Source organism: Camelus bactrianus, chromosome 29, assembly GCF_048773025.1.
Source record: "Camelus bactrianus isolate YW-2024 breed Bactrian camel chromosome 29, ASM4877302v1, whole genome shotgun sequence".
NCBI lineage: Eukaryota > Metazoa > Chordata > Mammalia > Artiodactyla > Camelidae > Camelus > Camelus bactrianus.
This window is the reverse complement of record NC_133567.1, coordinates 19,880,596-19,900,240: the sequence shown is the minus strand read 5'-3', so window position 1 is coordinate 19,900,240 and position 19,645 is coordinate 19,880,596. Positions and strand designations below refer to the sequence as shown.

General features: G+C 45.3%; 1 protein-coding gene across 3 annotated transcripts in view; it reads left to right on the top strand.

Moving 5' to 3' along the window:
* The window catches only part of PAG1 (phosphoprotein membrane anchor with glycosphingolipid microdomains 1), a 126,777-nt gene extending 107,843 nt beyond the window's left edge, over positions 1-18,934 (top strand). For all 3 annotated transcript variants that reach the window (XM_045514173.2, XM_045514179.2, XM_074355045.1), the window contains 5 exons: positions 1,207-1,258; positions 4,759-4,855; positions 7,400-8,004; positions 11,988-12,047; positions 15,940-18,934. In XM_045514173.2, the coding sequence (XP_045370129.2) occupies positions 1,207-1,258; positions 4,759-4,855; positions 7,400-8,004; positions 11,988-12,047; positions 15,940-16,311 (1,186 nt within the window). In that variant the 3' untranslated portion in view covers positions 16,312-18,934. The remainder of the gene's footprint in view (positions 1-1,206; positions 1,259-4,758; positions 4,856-7,399; positions 8,005-11,987; positions 12,048-15,939) is intronic.
* The last annotated feature ends 711 nt before the right edge of the window (positions 18,935-19,645 follow it).

The window sequence follows — 19,645 nt, the reverse complement described above, 5'->3', positions numbered from 1 at the left end:
CCGTGGCTTTGGGGAAGGAGGGTCATTTTATTAAAGATTTGTAATCTAGAACTGCAGTTTCTTAAGAAACAGATCTGTTTTCCTAAAAGAGACATTCTGTGTGTGAAATGATCTTGTCTTTTTTTAAGAATTATACTTCCTTCTTTGTCTCTCTCTCTCCTTTACCCCGCTTCCTTCATGTAAAATGTGTTACCCCACCACCCCCCAACAAAAGAGATCTTTGCTTGGAGAGAAGCAGGAGTGATTTTCCGGATGTTCAGACATTGTTACAACATATGCAGCTCCTTGGGGAGTCAGCTGCTGCTGGGAGCCCGCGCAGATCAGCTGACAGCCAGCCAGCCCTCTTCCAAACTCTTCTTAATAACCTCGGAAGAGACTCAACAAGTGTCATTTAAAAGCCTGGATGTGGCTTCCTACCCTAAAGTCTCTATCGAGAAGGGAAAATGCGGCCCTCTGAACTCAAGCAGTCTCTGAATCCCTTGCCTCCAGGGCCGGGACAGAGTCTGACTGGCCAGGGAGTTGAAGAAATAGAGGCCAGGGAAGTGTTCCCTCCCCTGGGCCTGGAAGGGCCTGCCTCTGTAATTATTTACTCTCCCACTAGGTGTCAGTGTTGCCTTATGCATATATGGGAAAGGGCGTCTAGTACTGATGGCTTTCTTTAGCCTGTCCCGAGTAAAAATAAATTCTATTTTTACTTGATGGACTTTTCCATAGACTGGAAGTACATATGACTCATCCTGAGAGCACGTACCCGTCCCAACATGCCAAAAGTTGTATTTTCCTTATTTTCTCAGTCCCATTGCAGTGTGTGACTTTGCAAAGACGGAATTGAGAAAAATGAACAGAATTGTCCAGATTTCCTAAATTTTAAAAAAAAGCATAACTCATTCTAGTAGTCTAGATATTAACAGTGCCTGCTTAGGGAAATGGCCCAGTCTCTTGCTGTTGACTCGTATGCTCTACTTCTGGAGGAAGGGAGGCCAGGAGGGGTGACCAGCCCCTTGCTGGGACTTGACCCCCTCCGACCCTGCCGCCTGCAGAGAAGGAAGAGAGTAAACTGCTTGCTTTTGCTTCCTTGGCAAAGTAAACTTGGTTCTAAAAAGAGAGACTTAAATGTTGGTAAAAATTCAGAGAGGAAAGGGGAGTGTGTGTTAGGTTTTAGATGGCACGTTGCATGTTACAGCTGCGTTTCCTTTTCCATTTCAGAGAAAAGAAACCGAGACCACACAGTGGGGACCACGAGACCCTGATGAACGTGGTGAGCCCGCGAGCGCGCGTCTGCACGTGTGTGCTTTACAGTATCGGCCACTTATCTGAGCGTGTCCCTACAAGCTCACAACCAGAAGGAAGCTGAGGGAGGGAACTCAGCAGAGTTAACTGGCTCCATGGGCTGTGTCCTCTTTCTGCAGGTTTATATTCACCGTGGCCAGAGGCCGGTGATTGGGAGGGTTTCTGACACCGATGCAATCATGGGGCAAATGGAAACATCCTCAGGTAGCTCCAGCCTACCACAAGGAGGTCTCTGTCCTGCCTCTGCCTGGTGTTTTAGTTGGCTCGAGCTGTCCTAACAAAGGACCACAAACTGGATGGCTTAAATAATAAATACATCGTCTCACAGTTCTAGAGACTAGAAACCCAAGATCAAGGTGGCAGCAGGGCTGGTTCCCTGTGAGAGCTCCGAGGGCGAATGTGTGCCAGGCCTCCCCTGGCTCCCGGTGGCCTGCCAATCCTTGGTGATGCTTGGTGGGGAGCTCTCTGCCTTTGCTGTCCCGTGCATCTTCCCTGTGAGTCTCCACGCTGTCTTCCCTGTATGTGTCTGTCCCTGTCCAAGCTCCTCTTTGTTAAGGACTTCGAGATGACCTCATCTTAAATCAGTTTCATCTGCAATGATCTTGTTTCCAAATGAGGTCACTTCTAAGATATTGGGGGTTAGGGCTTCAGTATAGGAATTTGGGGAGGATACAGTTCAACCCAAATAGCTGATCATTAAGCTGACCGGAGCCTGGGACCACAAACACCGTAGACGTGGCCTGGCCTTGCTGGGTTTCCTGTAACCTTCTGTGTCCTGCAGGGTCTTGACAAGCCCAGTGGGCCTCTCAGATCCACCTTGTTTTCTCCACTCAGGCTCCTGCCCTTGATCTCCACTGGCTGATCAATTCCAGCAGCTGGGGGATGGGTCCACCCTCATGTTTGCAGGGCTAGAATGGTAAAGATGCTTCCTGTCCCAGACATACTTTCTCAAGATCAGGCATTAACTGGTCTGGTCGGGGAAGAAGGCACAAAAGGGAAGGATGGATGTCAGGCATGTCATGCGAGATCTGGTGTGAAACATGCAGCCAGCAGCCAGGTTCCGAGCTGACCCAGGAGTGGCTCCAGTCCCCACACCCTGCCCTGTGGATAAGGGGCTCCTCTGGCTCATGCAATGGAAGTGATCAGGACTCCTCTCCTGGGAGCCCCTGGAGGGGTTCCTTCCTTTCACCTCTGTGTGCACACGCCTCAGCCACCCGCTGCTTTATGAGCTTCTCAGCACCACCCTCCCTTTTACCCTCATTCTCACCCCCCATTGTCATCTCTGATGGTCTGTGTCCCCACTTCTCACTTCGGGCATCTGGAAGGTAGACGGGAGAGAAGGCTGTTGCTTCCCCCCCAACCCCCGCCCCGCCTCCACCACTGTCCTTGGTGCCGGTTGGCAGGAGTGGTGGGTGCTGGGGGAGGGGCTTCCACCTCCATCTTCTTCCCTTTCTCATGTCCTCATGTGAGCAGCTCTCATGAGCAAGCTGTCAAGCATGGCCTGGACCAGCGGCAGCTCCACCTGGAGTCTGCTAGAAGAGCGCGTTCTCCTGGGGGTGGGGCTCAGGGACTGGAAGCCAGTGCTCCAGGGGATCCTGACGTTGCTCAGGTCTGAGAGCCGCTGTTCTAGACCTTCGGTCCCACCAGCAGCCCTGGGTGAGACAGAAGGAGAGTGGCAGGTGGATAAAAGGGAAACTGACCCTTCGTGTGCCGTATCCTTCATTAGTGACTCCCCACCGGCCTCTCTCATGAGTGGGTGAGAGGGAGTGCATGCTGGAGCACACACGCACACACACAGCTGTCTTCAAGAGCCTCTCTCTTAGCTTCTCAATCGTGTACAACTTGCACAGTGTCACCCCAGGCTGCAGAAACCCCTGTAGTCAGCCCGCCCTCCCCACCCCTGATTCCAGCTCTGATACATCCCAGAATCACTCCTCAGCCGCAGAGGAGCTGCCTTCAAATCCTAGTCCAAAAAGTCCAGAGGCGGGGTGGGGGGTGGTGTCTCAGCTCGGAGCTCCAGCAGGCATTTTCTCATAGAAGCTAAGAGAAGAAATGGTGGTTGGAGCCGTAATTCGGTTGTGATGGGTTGACTGTGGTCTTACGGCCCCACCTAGGAGCTCTCCTCGCTCACAGCTGGTCCTGCCCAGGTGTGACGTCCTTTCTGTGAATCAGCACCTGCCGCTCCAGCTCCTGGCAACGTAACCCCGTGATCCATCCATCGATCAGGGCTGCATGGGATTGAAACCACTGACTCCCAGTAAGCAGTGGCTCGTGACCCAGCACGAGCTATTTGCTCTCTGTTATTATTTGATTGCCACTCAGGACTCAGAGAATTCGTGAAGCTAACTAGCCAAGGTTGCAGGGCTGTTTACATCAAAATTTTACACGTGGAATCCTGGAGCAGGGTCCGGGGGTAGCCCCCTGGGTCCCCCCAGGCCATGCGCTCCGTGAGCAGGATGGGGGAGCAGAGCAGATCCACAGTGGTTGAGCCGCTACCTGGGCCCAGTTGGGTATTTCCAGAAACACGTGAGCAACCAACTCACTTTCCGATTAGTCAGAGTCTTCTACCTGCCCGCACTAGCCCAGCAGGAAACAGTCAATGCCATTCTTCCCTCTGCGGGTCCTGAAACTGTCTGGGAGAGTAACAAGGTTTGCAAACCTACTTTTTAGCATAGTTCTGTGAACCTTGAAGCAGAGATTTGGCTTTTTATGAAAGTCTCAGAAGTCAAGTGACATTATCTTTGATAAGATTTTAGTCTCTTTCCTTCAGAAGACAGAGGTGATGCTTTCCTGTGTTTTTCTTGGCATGACACATCTTTAAAAAAAAATTCTTCTGTATAGAACAGGGAACTATATTCAATAACCTTTAATGGAAAAGAATATGAAAACGAACATATGTTTGTATATGCATGACTGAGACATTGTGCTGCACACCAGAAATTGACACATTGTAACTGACTATACTTCAATTAAAAAAAAGAGAGAGAGAGCGCGTACCATTTCCAGCACCTCTGGGAAAAGGATGAATTCGCGCTCTGCTGGAGCCGAGTTGGACCAGCCCGGGGGTTTCTGGTCCCTCCTCACCTGGAGCTAAGGGCCTGATACCCCACGACCTACTTGTGATCACCCATTTGTGATCACCAGATGGGAAGCTCTGCGGATGGCAGCCTTGGAAGATTCCCAGTGCCTTCAGGATTCTAGGACAGCCCTGTCCAATAGAACCTTCCACCAAGATGGACATGTTCTGTGGCTGCACCAATACGGTGACCACAGTCTACGCGAAGCTGTTGAGCACTTGAAATGTGACTTGTACAACTGAGTAACTAATAGTATTTGACTTCTCTTCATTTAAATCGAAGTAGCGGATTTGGGCTTCGTTGTGGCTATTTTAATTTCTAAAAGAAGCTGTGGATATATTGCCCTCTGCCTTGAGGTCTTTGAGTTTTTCGATGTATGTGTTTTTTGCAGCCTTCCGACAAGGAGGTGTTCAGCCGTTCAGTTACCAGTCTGGCCACAGACGCTCCTGTCAGCAGTGAACAGAATGGGGCCCTCACCAACGGGGACAGTAAGTTCTGCAAGAATTCCAGCTCTCCATGCAGGGCTCATCACCTACAAAAGGGCTGGATTTCAGAAAATGTAGCTCACAAGCTAGGACATGTGTTCTTGCTCACTTTGCATATTACTCCTAATTTTAGCAAAAATAATCTCGTTTGGATGGAAAGCTAATATTTATCCATTGGCTTCTGTGTGTCTTTGCTCTAAGATTTATATGTGTTCAAACTCATTTGTGCTAACAACGACCCTATAGGATTACTATTACTAATAGTAATATTGCTGCCCTGTAAGATAGGGGTATCATTCTCCACAACTGACAAGTGGGGCAACCGAAACATTTCTGCTGTTACAAAGTACCATACACGCAGTGCCTTGGAACAGCACAGTTATTAACTGCCAGCTCTGGAGGCTGGAGTCTGCACTGGGTCTCGCGGCACTAAAATCAAAGTAGCAGCAGGGCTGCATTTCTCTCCCGAGGCTCTAGGGAAAAACCTAGTTCCTTGCCTGTTTCAGCTTCTAGAGCCGGCCGCCTACATTCCTTGGTCCCAGCCTTTCCCTCCATCTTCAGCTCTCTCTCCAACTCTTCTGCCCCCCTCACCCCGTAAGGACCCTCATAATTATACTGAGCCCACCTGGATGGCCCAGGCTTCTCCTCATCTCAAGATCAGCTGTATCCTTAATTCCTTAATTCCTCCCTGGCCAGGTAATGGACTCACAGAGTCCAGGGATGAGGATGTGGATGCCCACTGGGGGCCGTTATTATGCCTGGCACGGAGAGGTTAATAATTTGCCTAAGATCTTACGGTCAGCACGCTGAGGACCTGTCACTCGAACCTGCGATCTGAGTCCTGGGCCACCCTCGGGACCGCTCTGCACACAGCCTGGTTTGCAGCCAGGATGCTTTCGCTGACAAAGGTTGCAACCACGTTTCCAGTCTCCAGTTTACAGAGCACTCTCAGCTGAAGTAGGAGATGGTCCCATTTACCCCCATCTACGGACAAGGAGACTGTGGGACGGTCAGGACTGACACTGGAGCCTTCACTCCGGTGTCCATTCTCTATCCACCGTGATGCAGAAACCTAAGCCCGGAGGGCAAAAGTTTGCCCCTTTGTGGTGATTAAGTATTTAGAATGCAGTGAATGGGGATGGTAACCCCAGCCAGGTTCAGACATCCAGTATCATCATCCCCAGTTCCTCCTCAGGGACACTATTTCTAATCCCTCCAAAGAGAAGTAGCCTTTTTTTTTTTTCAGGACAGGAGGTGAATACTTTGTTCACTCATTCACTCATTTAGTTTTTCAGGTGAAAATATAGTGGTGCCTACCATGCGTTAGACCTTGTTCTGAACTCTGTGATCATAGAGGATCACAGTATAGCCAGTAAAAACAAGTGGGTTAAAAACCATAAGTTATAAACACACACACACACATATGTGTGTGTGTGTGTGTATATATATATATATAGACTGTATATAATATAAAAGGCAGGGAGAGTGTAGCCCAGTGATCAAGTGTATGCTTAGTGTGCACAAGGTCCTGGGTTCAATCCCCACTACCTCCATTTAAATAAATAAATAAACCTAATTGCCTCCCCCTCAAATTTTAATAAATAAGTAACAATGAAGACAAAGCTAAATAGCTTTGATTTAAATATATATAAGGAACGTATGTATATAAAGTATACAAAATAAATATATATGAATATACCAGTATAAATATATTTCTAAGTATACATTTACACTTACATATATAAAGGGTATATAATACATAAGGAACATACAGAGGAGACACAGTGACTTAATAGCTGGCTCACTACCATGTAAGCACCAGAAGGTCAGGACTCTGTGGAAGGATGTATCCCCAGCACTTCAACCATCCCTGGCACATAGTAGGCACTCAAAAAACGTTTGGTGAAGGGACGATGGAATGATACCACACAGTAATACTTCTCTGGCAATCCAACAATTCATATTTGGATTTTCTTATCTGAGGTAGAAATGTTGGGGCTGGGGGCAGTGAGATGGAAAAAATTGCTTTAAAGAGTGCAGGGTAGGTGGTCCCTTTGGGATACTGCTTTGGGCACATTTTTGTCCCATTGTTTCTATCGTGCCTGCCAAACAGAAGGGACCTGTGTAGGGGGATGGCTCCCAAACACTCCCGCCAAACAGGAGGAGGCCAGCATGTGCCCCACTTTTGGGGCCCAGCCCCCGACAGTTTGGCCCCGTAGAGCATTATCTTCATCTCCTGGTCACATTAGACTCTCTGCCTACAAGGGACCCACCAGAAGTAACAACAAATATTGTATAACTGTGACCCAAATTTATAGCCAAGACAATTTACTAAATATTGTATTGGAAAGATGTAATGGATGGCTTTAGTTTAAACAGTGGTTGAAATAAGAATATCAACTAACAATCAAAACATCTATAATTTGAAGCCTCAGGTCACATAAGAAACAAGCCTCTTGATTTAACGTAACTTGACATTATCTGATTCCCTGTAACAATTACGTAAGGAATCATCTTTCTCCACTTTTAATTCTTCCATTGCTTTAGTTCTTTCAGAAGACAGTGCGATGACCTGCATGCAACATTACGAGGAAGTCCAGACCTCGGCTTCGGATCTACTGGACTCCCAGGACAGCACGGGGAAGCCGAAGTGTCATCAGAGCCGGGAACTGCCCAGAATTCCTCCTGAGAGTGCAGTGGACACGATGCTCAATGAGAGATGTGCGGACGCGGACCAGGGGCTGGGGATGGAAGGGCCGTACGAAGTGCTCAAGGACAGCTCCTCCCAGGAGAACATGGTGGAGGACTGCTTGTATGAGACAGTGAAAGAAATTAAGGACATGGCAGCAGCTGCCCACCCGGGTCAAGGCCACAGCAGCAGGTCAAAGTCGACGTCTGCTTTGAAAGAGCTTCCGGGACCCCAGGTCAACGGCAAAACAAACTTTGCTGAATATGCCTCCGTGGACAGAAACAAAAAGTGTCGACAGAGTGTTAACGCCGATGCCGTTCTTGGAAATGCCTGTGATCCGGAGGAGGAGGCCCCACCCCCTGTCCCCGTGAAGCTTCTGGATGAGAATGAAAACCTGCAGGAGAAGGCAGAGAGCACGGGAGAAGAAGAAAGTGCCCTCGAGGGGACCAGTGAAACCAACAAGGTGGGTTCCCCGCGGTGGGTTCAGCGCCTTTGTCGTGATTGGGCATCTCGCTAAACCGGGGGCTTTACTTGCACCTTGTTCTCAGGAGTACACACTCACACTCTCACGTTGGTTGAGTGGTGAAAGCTCTGTTTGACTGTCTCTTTCCCCCCCAAGTAATAAAATACTGAAAACTCACGTTTTCAAATTATTTCTCTCTTGGCACCTTCCTTGGATATTTTCCAGTTTTTGCATCATGTCTAATTAGGGCCAAGTATTATTTTCTTCGTTTTGAAGACCAAGAGATAGACAGATGAGACCCTTTGCCATCCATTTAGCCTCTTCCACTTGTTGCCCCTGGCAGCGGTGATCTCTCCCCTCCCCCGGATCCCAGAAATCAGAGCACAGGACAGGCAGAGGGGACCAGCTCGCTGGTGCCGCTGGGTGTGTCTGACGATGTATAGACTTTTATAGGAATCAAGTAAGGGGTTTTATTTTGTGACAATTTCTAAACAATAACCTGTACCTCTTAAGTTCAGATAGTCAACCAAGCTCTCAAATGTACTAACATTCCCCAAGCCTTCTCTCTGTGTGTCTGATAAGCTGATGTGTGAGCCACAGTCGCTTGGAATTCACATCTATACTTGTCAGCATTTCCTTGGGATTTAAACCAGGCCCCATCTTCTTTGGGCAGCTAATATCTAATTTCCAGTCTTTGCACAGAAAAAGACAAGGTTCTCTTCCCAGGTTTTGGAAGGACAGGCCGCTCAGGGGCTAGCTAGTCAATTGTGACCTTAAGAAACCTCTGGAGTTCATGATCAAAAGACAAACTGTGGTGAGAGTTATGTAGGCTACACCAAGGAAGGCATTCCTTGTAGTGTTCTCTGAATGCATGTCACCTTCTCATGGCATGAAATCAGCCATTGAGGGCACCGGTAACAGTGTTTATGACCATATTCATAAAATGCATAAACGCAATCTAATTTTGTACCCTTTGTATAATCAAAGATCATAAAACTAATGTAAAGTTTATGCTGCCTAAAGCAGTTTAAGCTTTTTCACTTAACAAGCATTTGAAAGATAAGAGAGGCAATTGTCTAACCACTGCTGAGTAAGGTCATGTTAGTACCTGGAAGTATCCATCTGGGAACCAGATTACCTTTCTGTGGTAATGTGAGAATGAATGATCCATCGTTTCCGTGTCAACCATCCTAACAGTAAGTGATTCGGAGAACTTGAAATGTTTACTACTCGTGAATTCGTTCGCAAAAAGATTTTAATGAGCATCTACTGTAAGCCACGCAGTCTGGACACTGGAAATACACTAGTGGACAAAACGTATAAATGAACAAAAAAATCTTCCCCTGAAGCTTACATTTTGGTAAGGAGATAGACAAAAATATGTACATAAGTAAAGAATATGGTGTCTTAGAAGACTTTAACGTTTAAAGGAAAAAATGAGAACAGAATCAGGGGAATTGGAAAAGTTGGGTGAGAGGAGAATTGGGAATAGAGTGGTCAGGATATGCCTGGCTATGAAGGGGCATTTGAACAAAAAGGTAAAGGAAAAAAAATTTTTAAAAATGAGAGAGTGAGTTACATACATTTTGGGGGAAAAGCAAATGAAGTAGAGGGAATGGCCAGTGTGAAGGCCCTGAGGCTACAGCATGGAGAAGAGGGGGCGGGTGTGGCTAGAGGGGGAAGAGCAGGGCCAGGAGGAGTGCAGAGGAAGGTCACCAAGGGGCCCAACCCTGCGTGGCCTCAGTTTACAATCTGAATAAAATGGGCTCCCTAGAAAGCCTTGAGCAGAAGAATGACTTAATCTAGATTTGGAAAGGATCCCTCTGATAGAGTTGAAATTCATCTGTAAAGAATGGAAGCAAGGAGACCCACTGGATAGCTATTGCAATAAACCAGACAAGAGATGACATGGCTTGGATCAGGGAAGACATAGCAGAAGTTGTGGGAGATACCAAACCAGAGCCAGGAGATTTGTGGATGGAGCAGATGTGGATGAAAGAAGAAACGATGATGAGTCCGAGGTTTGGCCGGAGCCACTGGAAGGATGGAATTGCCATTAACCGAAGTGGAGAGAAGTGTTGGCAGAGAGCGGATCTGGGAGAAAACGTGGGTGTTGGGGGCTGGACATATTTGGTTTCAGTTAGATGCTGGATGTCCAAACAGGGCTATCAGAGAACAGCTGGATGGATGAGCGGGTTTACGAGGAAATTCCCGGGCTGGGTTTGGACATTTGGAAGTCAGCAGCAGAAATCTGCTTTCAAAGCTGACGTGGGATGTGATCACCAAATGAGTGAGTGTGCACGGGGCCTCACAGAGCTCCAAGGACACAGGTCCAGGAAAGAAAAGGAACCAGCAGAAGAAACCCAGATAAGACAGGAAAACAAGAAAGTACAGTGTCTAGAAGCCAAGGGAAGAAGGTTCCGGGAGAAAGGAGTGACCCCTGCAGAAGGGGTCAGGAGAGGTCAGTTATAGGGTGGACTCGGGGTCCTGTACAAAAGCCGGTTTCATGGAAGTGAAGGAGGCAGAAACTTAACTGAGATGGGTTTAGGGAGAAAATAGGAAGAGGAGAATGTTTTGAGTGGCTTTTAGACAACTCTTAAGAGGTTTTCCTATAAAGGAATGAAGCAACCGATAGAATGGGTTGGTTGGTTTGGTTTGGTTTTTAGAATCAGAAATAGCGTGTTTTTAGGTGGATGGAGAGGATTCCACAGAGAGGGGAAAGCTGATGATAGAGACAGAATGGGAGATTGCTGGAGCTTATACTCATGAGTGGGTGTGGGAGGTCAGGATCTAGTGCCCAGGAGGAAGGGATCACCTTAAAGAGGAGACAGAAATTTTGTCTGTGTAAACAGAGAGGAAGGAAAATATGTGAACAGAGACTGGAGGCTGGGGGGCGGTAGAAGTTTATAGACATTTCTTTTGACCCCTTCAGTTTTCTCAAGGTGCTCAGCTAGGGATGAAGATGGATGAGGAGGTGTTGGAGGTTTAGGGGGAGAGAAGATGTGAAGGAGGCAGCTGGGAGAGCAGGGACCAGGTTACCAGCAGTGTAGGACGATGCAGAGCAGCGTTAAGGACTCGCTCGAGAGTTGAGTTCACCAGTGACCACGAAGGGAGTTGAGAATTTAAAGCGTGACTATGATGGACAACTGTGGGGTTTGAGCTTGAGGGAGCAGAAAGGACAGACATCAGGGCGAAGAGAGACGTTGACAATGGTGGTTGGAGTTCCACAGTTTGGAAGGATTGTTGGAATTGGGTTGTGGGAGGAGTGAGCTTGAATAGTGAGTGCCAGTTGAAGGGGCTTGGTTGCAAGAATTGGTTTAGGGAAAGAGAAAGTCTGAGATGCAGCTGGGAGAGTGAGCAGGGAGGTCAGGTGGAGGACACGATCAGTGAAGGGAGGTCAAGGGGCCCCAGGGCAGGGTTTGGAAGGATGTGTGTTTGTTGAAATCAGCAAAAATTCAGGCAGGAGATATGTTAGAGAGAGAATCAGTAACCAGGGGCCAAAATCATTGAGAAATGAGGCAGAGAGCAAGCCACAAAATGTGAGTTGACTTCTCCACAAGCTGTGAAGTTTCCAGATGCCTTAGGACTCCTCCAGCTGACTCTTACAAACTGTAGAAATGTAAAATTCAGGCATTTGATAAGGAAACACCATGCTTTTTTTCTTATCAATCTTTCATTGATGATCAGTGACAATTGGGAATTGAAAAAGTAGTCTACACAATTATTTGTTTTATCTGTACCTACAGATTCAAATATAAAATTAGAAGAAATTTCTCTAAGTGTAATACTACTGGGTATCCAAAAACATACTTTTTAATGTGTTTATTCCTCAGGTACTTTACATTATTTTTTTGTAGAAAATAATTTCTTCCCTAAAAATTATTTGAAATCATTTTTATAGACAGATGCATCAAAGCATATGCAAAAGGATGGTTGAATTATTGACTTCAAACTCCCTTCTCGTGGTTTGTTTGTTCTAACAGAGACTGAGTGCGTTGTCATACAAGTCCCGGGAAGATGACCCAACTCTCACAGAAGAAGAGGTGAGTTTTGTTACTTTTTTCAAATAACCAGAAAGCTCCCATGATAAAGAATAGAGCTTCCCCTTGAGTAAATGCACTGTCGTATTATATTACCCTTTGTCTGAAAAAACAAAACAAAACACGAAAATACGCTCTGACACATATGGTTGGAGATCAGGGTTTGAGGATGCTGGCTTTATAACGGCTCAGAGAAAGCGGCCGGCAGATGGTAAGACCAGAAACAGGACACGATGAACAGGTCAGCTAAGTAAAGGAAAGTCATGGGAAAGAAGGAGCAGACAAAAATAGAAAGGGGAGGGGAGAAAACAGGAATTGAGATGAGAGCAATGTGAGTGTGGGCGCTTTCATCAGTCCGGAAGTCAACAGTGGGTTGGAAAATAGAGGAAACTGGAACAGGTGGGTGTAGGGACTTTGACCCGTGTGGGAGACAGAGGGAGAAGGGCTTAGGAATTTGGGAGGCAGGGAGCAGGGGACTTCAGGAAGCACGATTCCAGGCTGGAACGAGGATCGGGCCTAGCCAACCAACAAGAAAGAATGTTGTAGTCTGCCAAACACCAGGGCGAAAGATTCACCTGTCAAACCTTCAGTGAAGCATTAAAATCACAAAAGCCAGTATTTATGTTACTAAGTCAAGCTAAGCTCAGAGAGAGCTAAACACCTTAATTTCCCTAGCTACAGATAGCCTCTTTCTGTAATGCCTGGCATAGTAAATTTTGTACGCGTACAAAAGCAGTGTACATAGGCAGGTACGTCACCTCCTGAATAGGACTCCGAGTATTAAGATACGGAGCTAGGGGGAGGGTGTAGCTCAGGGGTAGAGCACGTGCTTAGCATGCCTGAGGTCCTGGGTTCGATCCCCAGTGCCTCCGTTAAAATAAAAGTAAACTTAAAAAACCTAACCACCTCCACCCCAAGCATTTTTTAATTGTTTTTAATAAATTTAAAAATAAAATAAAATGTAGAGCTAGACACACTGGAAGTTTAAGGAGCATGATGCTGCCCAGCCCCCTCCATGTCTCCTGCTCCGGGGATGGACCTGCCATCTCTCCAGCTCATTTCACAGATCAAAACCCCAGGGTCATCCTTAACACCCCATTTTCCTCTTTGTCCTCGGATACAGTCAGTAACCAATGCCTTCACTTCCACCTCCAAACTAACTTCCACGCACCCCCAGCCTCTCTGTCTCCATGTGGCCATCCCCCCAAAGGCTCAGGCTGTGCCCTCCTCCCAGGCCCTGCAGCGGCTTACCCCTCTTGGCCCTTTGCCAGCATTTCTCACTGTACCAGAGCCATCCCATTTGGAACAAGAAAGTAATATATAAGAGATCTGGACACTAATTCTTTAAAGTAAACCAAGACTACACAATTCTAAATTCCTTGTCTTCTTATCGCACATTTGTTTGTGGCTTTTGAAAATGGGACCTAGTTAGACTGATGAATGTGTAGTGAAGAATAAAGAAGTGTGGTGCCCACATATTCATCTTAGGAAGAAGAGTTAGGAAAAATAAATATGGAAATCGTTTATTTGTGTATTCTTACAATGTTAGACAGTCCAGACTGAAACGGAGACCTGAATTTTAAGTACTCCTCTCCCAGTTTAACAGAATGATAGAGAAAGGGTTGATAATAAAAAGAAGAGAAATGGGCAGAAAGGGAGTAATTTATGGAAACAGAATAATTTACAGACTGAGTAATAATGGTGAAAGATTTGAAAGAAAAAAAATCGCAAAGCTAAATAGCAAGGAAGCTTGAAGAGAAACCTATATACAGAAGAAAAATAATAGTCATAAAAGACAAGTATTCAAAAGGAATATTAGAAGACTTGAGACATGCTGATAAGAGTTAAAGTGTACAAGTGACACCTTCCGCACCTTTGGTTCACGCCCAGAGATAATATGAAGTTGCAAGTTACTGAAAGAGCCTGTAATTAAAAAAAAAAAAAGAGAGAGACTTTAAAGACCAAGAAGACCCGAGTACTTACAAAAAGTGGGGGGCCCTACTGCAAGGACCATGGGGAAGAAAGCAGGGAAGAGGAACAGAAATGGTGGCGAGGGGCCAGCTCTCGTTACTCTCATAGGTGAAGGTGCGTTGGTCCTCTTTGATGTCACCCCTGAAGGTGAGGAAGAAATATCTAGGATGTCGCCTCCCTTCATCACTGTCATCCATGACTGACCCCTTTATAATCTGTCCGCACTTCTGGCTTGGGCCACCTTTTAAGTAAAAAGTTCCATACATTTGCACCTCGCTGTGAAAAGCAGAGGATTTTTTTATTCTTCCTAAATTGAAAGAAATTCTGGTTCTTCATATCGAGAGTAATCTTCTCATTGTAACCTCCAAGGTGAGAGGATTCATTTCGTATTCATTAAAATGGTCAGATCAACAGGGCAAGAGTTTCCCCCAAGATTATTTCTCTGACTTGAAACCTTTGGATGGTCAAAGCCTGGCAAATGTGAGCCACCGGCCACCAGTTCTCATGCAGATGACCAGCTAACATGTCGCAGGCATGTCTTAAGAAGCTTTGGAGGCCAGCTGGAAGCTTCCTCCACAGTATGTGAGACATGTGACGGTAGGAGAGTCTCTCCTGGCACTTGCAAAGCCAAGAAAGTATGTTCATTTATTTCCTGGGTGTTTGAATAAATCAATCACTATGGCAAAGATAAATACGGATAATGACGGAATTTCCCACCATGATTTCTTTCTTTTTTTTTTTCCTAATTGAAGTACAGTCAGTTACAATGTGTCAATTTCTGGTGTACAGCACAATGTCCCAGTCATGCATACACATACATATATTCATTTTCATATTCTTTTTCATTAAAGGTTATTACAAGATATTGAACATAGTTCCCTGTGCTATATATGGAAGAAATTTTTTTAAACCTATTTTATATATAGTGGCTAACATTTGTAAATCTCAAACTCCCAAATGTATCCCTTCCCATCCCATTTCCCAGGTAACCATAGGATTGTTTACTATGTCTCAACCATGATTTCTAACAATAAAACAATACCCCCCAAAATCTCTTAACCAGTCCATTTATTACCAAAGAAAATGAAATCTCTCTCGATATTAGTGGCTGTATGAGCTCTGTTAGTGAGACTGAGTAGGTGTGCTTGCAAAGAAGCCTGCTCTGACCACAGGAAAGAGCACCCCATAAGTTGATGCTCATTGAGGAACTTGTGTCCATCAACGGATGAATGGATAAAGACAATGTAATTTTATACACAAACATATACATACACAATGGAATATTATTCAGCCATAAAAAGAAAAATCTGCCATTTGCAACAACATAGATAGATAGACGTTGAGAGCATTATGCTGAGTGAAATAAGTCAGACAGAGGAAGACAGCTACTGTATGTTCTCACATATATGTGGCATCTAAAAAAGCCAAACTCATAGAAATAGAGTAGAATGATGGTTGTCAGGAGTGAGGAGTGGGGAAAATGGGGAGATGTTGGTCAAAGGGGCAGACTTCCGTCTATAAGTTTAGTAAGTTCTGGGGTTGTAATGTACAGCAGGGTGACGAGAATTAACAATGCTGTTATTATGTACCTGAATGTTGTTAAGAGAACAGAGCTTAAATGTTATCACCACACACACCCCAAAAAAAGGTAATTAGGGTAATAGAGTTGTTAACTAACCTTACTGTAGTCGTCATTTCACAGTATTTCACCACATGTGTCTCAAATCATCATGTTGGACACTCTAAACTTACATGTGTTGTATATCAGTCATATCTCAGTGAAGCTTGGGGGAAATGAGGGAAAAAATCTTAAAGTTACACCCCCGCCCCACCAATAGTGCTCAGAATCTAGCCTGTCACCAAAAAGGGGGAGGGAGAAATCACGTTCGAAGCTTGTTTATTCACTTCGCCCTTTGTTTTCTAGATCTCGGCCATGTACTCATCAGTGAATAAACAAGGGCAGGCAGGGAACAAGTCAGGACAGTCACTTAAAGCCCTGGAGTCCAGCTACCCCTCCGTCCCGGGAGCCGCCCAGAGGTCGCCCTCTTCCGGGAACCATCTCTACGCTACTGTGAAAGACTTTGAGAAAACTCCGAGCGATGGCGGGGCGCTGCCGCCCACAGCAGGGAGACCCAGCGAGGGGCCCGAGCCGGATTATGAAGCGATCCCGACTCTGAACAGAGAGGAAGAGAAGGCCGCCCCGGACGCCAGCAGTCACCGCGGCCCCTTCCCGAAGGAGAATGACTACGAGAGCATCGGGGACATGCAGCCGTGCAGGGATGTCACCCGGCTCTAGCAGATGACCCCGCCAGCCGAGGGCCGGCCGGCGGGCACGGCTCTTCTGCGGAGGAGAAGACGCAGGCCACGTCAACCACGCTTCCCATGCTGCTTTCGGAAACGGAAGACGCTCGAGACGCCGGTACACGCCAGCACGCCTCCCTGGGACACCCTCAGCCCCCGAAAGACCCCAGCGCTCAGGGGCTTCACCCTGTTGGTGTAGAAAGCCAAGAACCGCGCCCATCGAGAACCGCAGCTCTCCTGCCCGAAGCACCGCGGTGCACAGGGCCTTCTCCCGCTCTCCTGCTCTGCCTGGTACTAACGGTGAAAATGAATGGCTTTTTCCCCTTGAAATCTTAACGACTTATAATGATTCATCCCCAGGACATTCTCCCACCAGGCTGGGCCTTTTCCTTCCAGGTGGGTGTTTTCCGATGGTAAGAAATTGTGGTTGCTGGTTTCCGTCGACTCCACGCCCCCCTAAGAGCGCCCGCGAGAATCCGGGCGGGCGGGTGCGCAGGATTGCGGACGCCCCTTGAGTTTCTGAGATCTGCATTCCTTCTGATTTGGGCACTGCCCGTCAACAGCCTCTCTCTAAGTACTTGGAGTCATTTTTAGATGCTTTATTTTATTTTTATAGTCAAAATGATTTTTTCCCCCAGTATTTGAAACTCTTCAGAGCCTTTTCAGTATTTTTCAGTGAATATGGTGGTACTTCTATAATTGTTTTAGCCCAGAGCTCATTCCTCCAAAACAGACAGCCTTAATCTCTATGCTGGGACACAAACCATATATTTGGATGGCAGCCATGGCGTCCATCTCCCAAGGGCTGTGGACTTGAATGTGTGCTTCTGATGATCTCTGCTGCCACACAGGCAGTGTGGGATTTCTTAAGTTAACTGCTACCCTAAGGTAATCTATCTAAGATTAAAATATAAGCCTTTATTTTTGTTAAATAAATTTATAAGGTATTTTATGTTTAATGCCTAATTTCCAGAAAGTGCCAGATAAAATGTATATTAACTATTTTGATTTTATGTACAATGACCTATATCCTCATTTTGAAAAGACACCATAAAGCACATAAGCTTGATAATTACAAAGAGTTGTTATCTTTTTTCTAACCAAGTGTTTATAACATTGAAGGTTTTTAAGGACTCAGCTTTTCAAATGGTACGTGGAGCTCCTGATCAAAATCATCTGGCTCCCTGGAGAAATAAGTGGAACGAATATAAATGATCATTTTCAATGGTTGGTGGTGGGTAGTATTGAAATATTTGAAATGGTAAAAATGGGAAGAGGAACAAAATCTGACTAGGGATGACTGTGAACTTTTAACCTCATGAAGGCATTATAATTCCATTAAGGTTTAGCTACATTTTTGAGAAAAGGGGGATGAATTCTGCAGCCTGGTGCTTGCAAATGTAAATTGCCTACTGGGATTTTTTTTTTTTTCCCCTTCATTTTAAAAAAAAGTCAGTGGCTGAAATAACTCAGATTAAGAGCTCAGCCTGGTTTGAATTTAATCATCTCTTTTGAGTTTATAACGCCAACATTGGGGAACTTGTTCACTTTTCATTTTAAAAGAAACCTGGTTGAAGTGCTATTATGCAGTGTGGGCTACAGAAAGGAGCTTTTCCTACACTGCTAAAGGAAAAAAAAGAGGCAATTATTCTATACTACTGTGACATCTGTGACTTTTCAGATTGAATAATCTTGCTGTTTTCACTCGTTATGAAAAAGAATGCAATTGGGAGGATGAAGCATCTTGAAAATTGTAGGGACCAGCTCACGGACGTGCTTTTCCCATCCTTTGCATTCATGGCTTGATTTTGTGACTGCTCTGTAATACATTTCTGAAATTGCAGAGTGGCTTAGTTGGGATAAAGTGGTTGGTGTCATTATTTTTCAGTAGGGCCTAGTCTCTCCCTTGGAGACTTTGGGTGCGTAAGCACAGTCACCATTGATCAGAAGATCACGGCAGAATAACCTTGGATTAGGGAGAAGCTTATCAGGAAGGTGCAAGGCCCATGCTCTCTGAATTCACATCCTTTGTAAGCACTGTTTTGCCTGGTGATTCTCACTGCTTAGCATGAATGAGTTTGACCCAAGAATCTCGACCTCACAGGGTTGCTCTAGGAATGGTGATGGCCACATGGCGCTGCTCACCTAGCATTGCGCGTGCTGCCCACTGTCAGTCATGTCCTTTAGGAGGACCTGACTGCTCAACAGTCCTGTTGTATCTGACCGTGTCTTACTTATTGCTAGGGCCATGGGTATGATCGCTAAGGAGCAAAATTGTTTCTAGATGGGGGAGTTCATCTTGAACTTTCATTATCAGAATTCCCCCAGAAGTTTCTAAATAAAGGCTATACAAGAGGTCCATAAAGTATGCAATGAAGTATCGCTTTTGATTTGAGAATCTGTGCTAAGAATAAGTTGTGATATAAAGTATTAAGAGGAACTGTGAGGGGGGTGGGTGTAGCTCAGTGGTAGAGTGCGTACTCAGCATGCATGAGGTCCTGGGTTCAATCCCCAGTGCCTCCATCAAATAAACAAACAAACAAACAAACCTAATGGTCTCCTCCCCCACAAAAAAACACAGAAAAAAAAGTAATAAAATAAAAAGTTGAATGTTAAAATATATATATATATATATGATTTAAGAAATAAATAAAGTATGAAAAGGAACAGTAAGGTCCCCCCAGAGCAAATTGTCCAAGAATAGGTAATAGCAGAGCCCAGGAGGGCTGGGGACACGGAAAGCAGAGCGAACTTTAGGGGACGGCTCTGCTCTTTGAACCACTGGGTACCTTACTGAAGTATACTTACTGAGATAGCATCCCTGTTTTGACCCTATATACAGTATTTCATAAATTTCGTCACTTTTTACTTTATCTGTTGAAAGTTTGTGCTAGAATTTTTGAGTTGGAAGCCTTAAAAAAAAAAGTTGCATCTTGAGTTAAATGCTACCTAGTTTAAATGTATACAAGGTAATTATCCCAAAAAAAGTTGACTGTATTTTAAAATTCAGTGTTGACATCCATATTGCATAGGCATTCAACTGAAATAACCTAGGTTATGTGAAATTATACAAAAAGATAAAAATAAGTTTTAAGAAATGTTTTGTCTTATAATTCAGAATTTACATTTAAACCTGTCTTGCCTAAAAGCAGGATCTTTGTTTTTATTCAGATATTTTGAAAGTCTTAAAGAATTTTATGCTGCTTTACTGTTTCTCAAATATTGTCAGCAGAAGAGTATAACCTGTTTGATGTGAAATGTTTGAGGAAATTTTAAATCCTGGAAGAAAGTAATTTTTGAAAATATGTTTGCCACAAATAGTTTTTTTC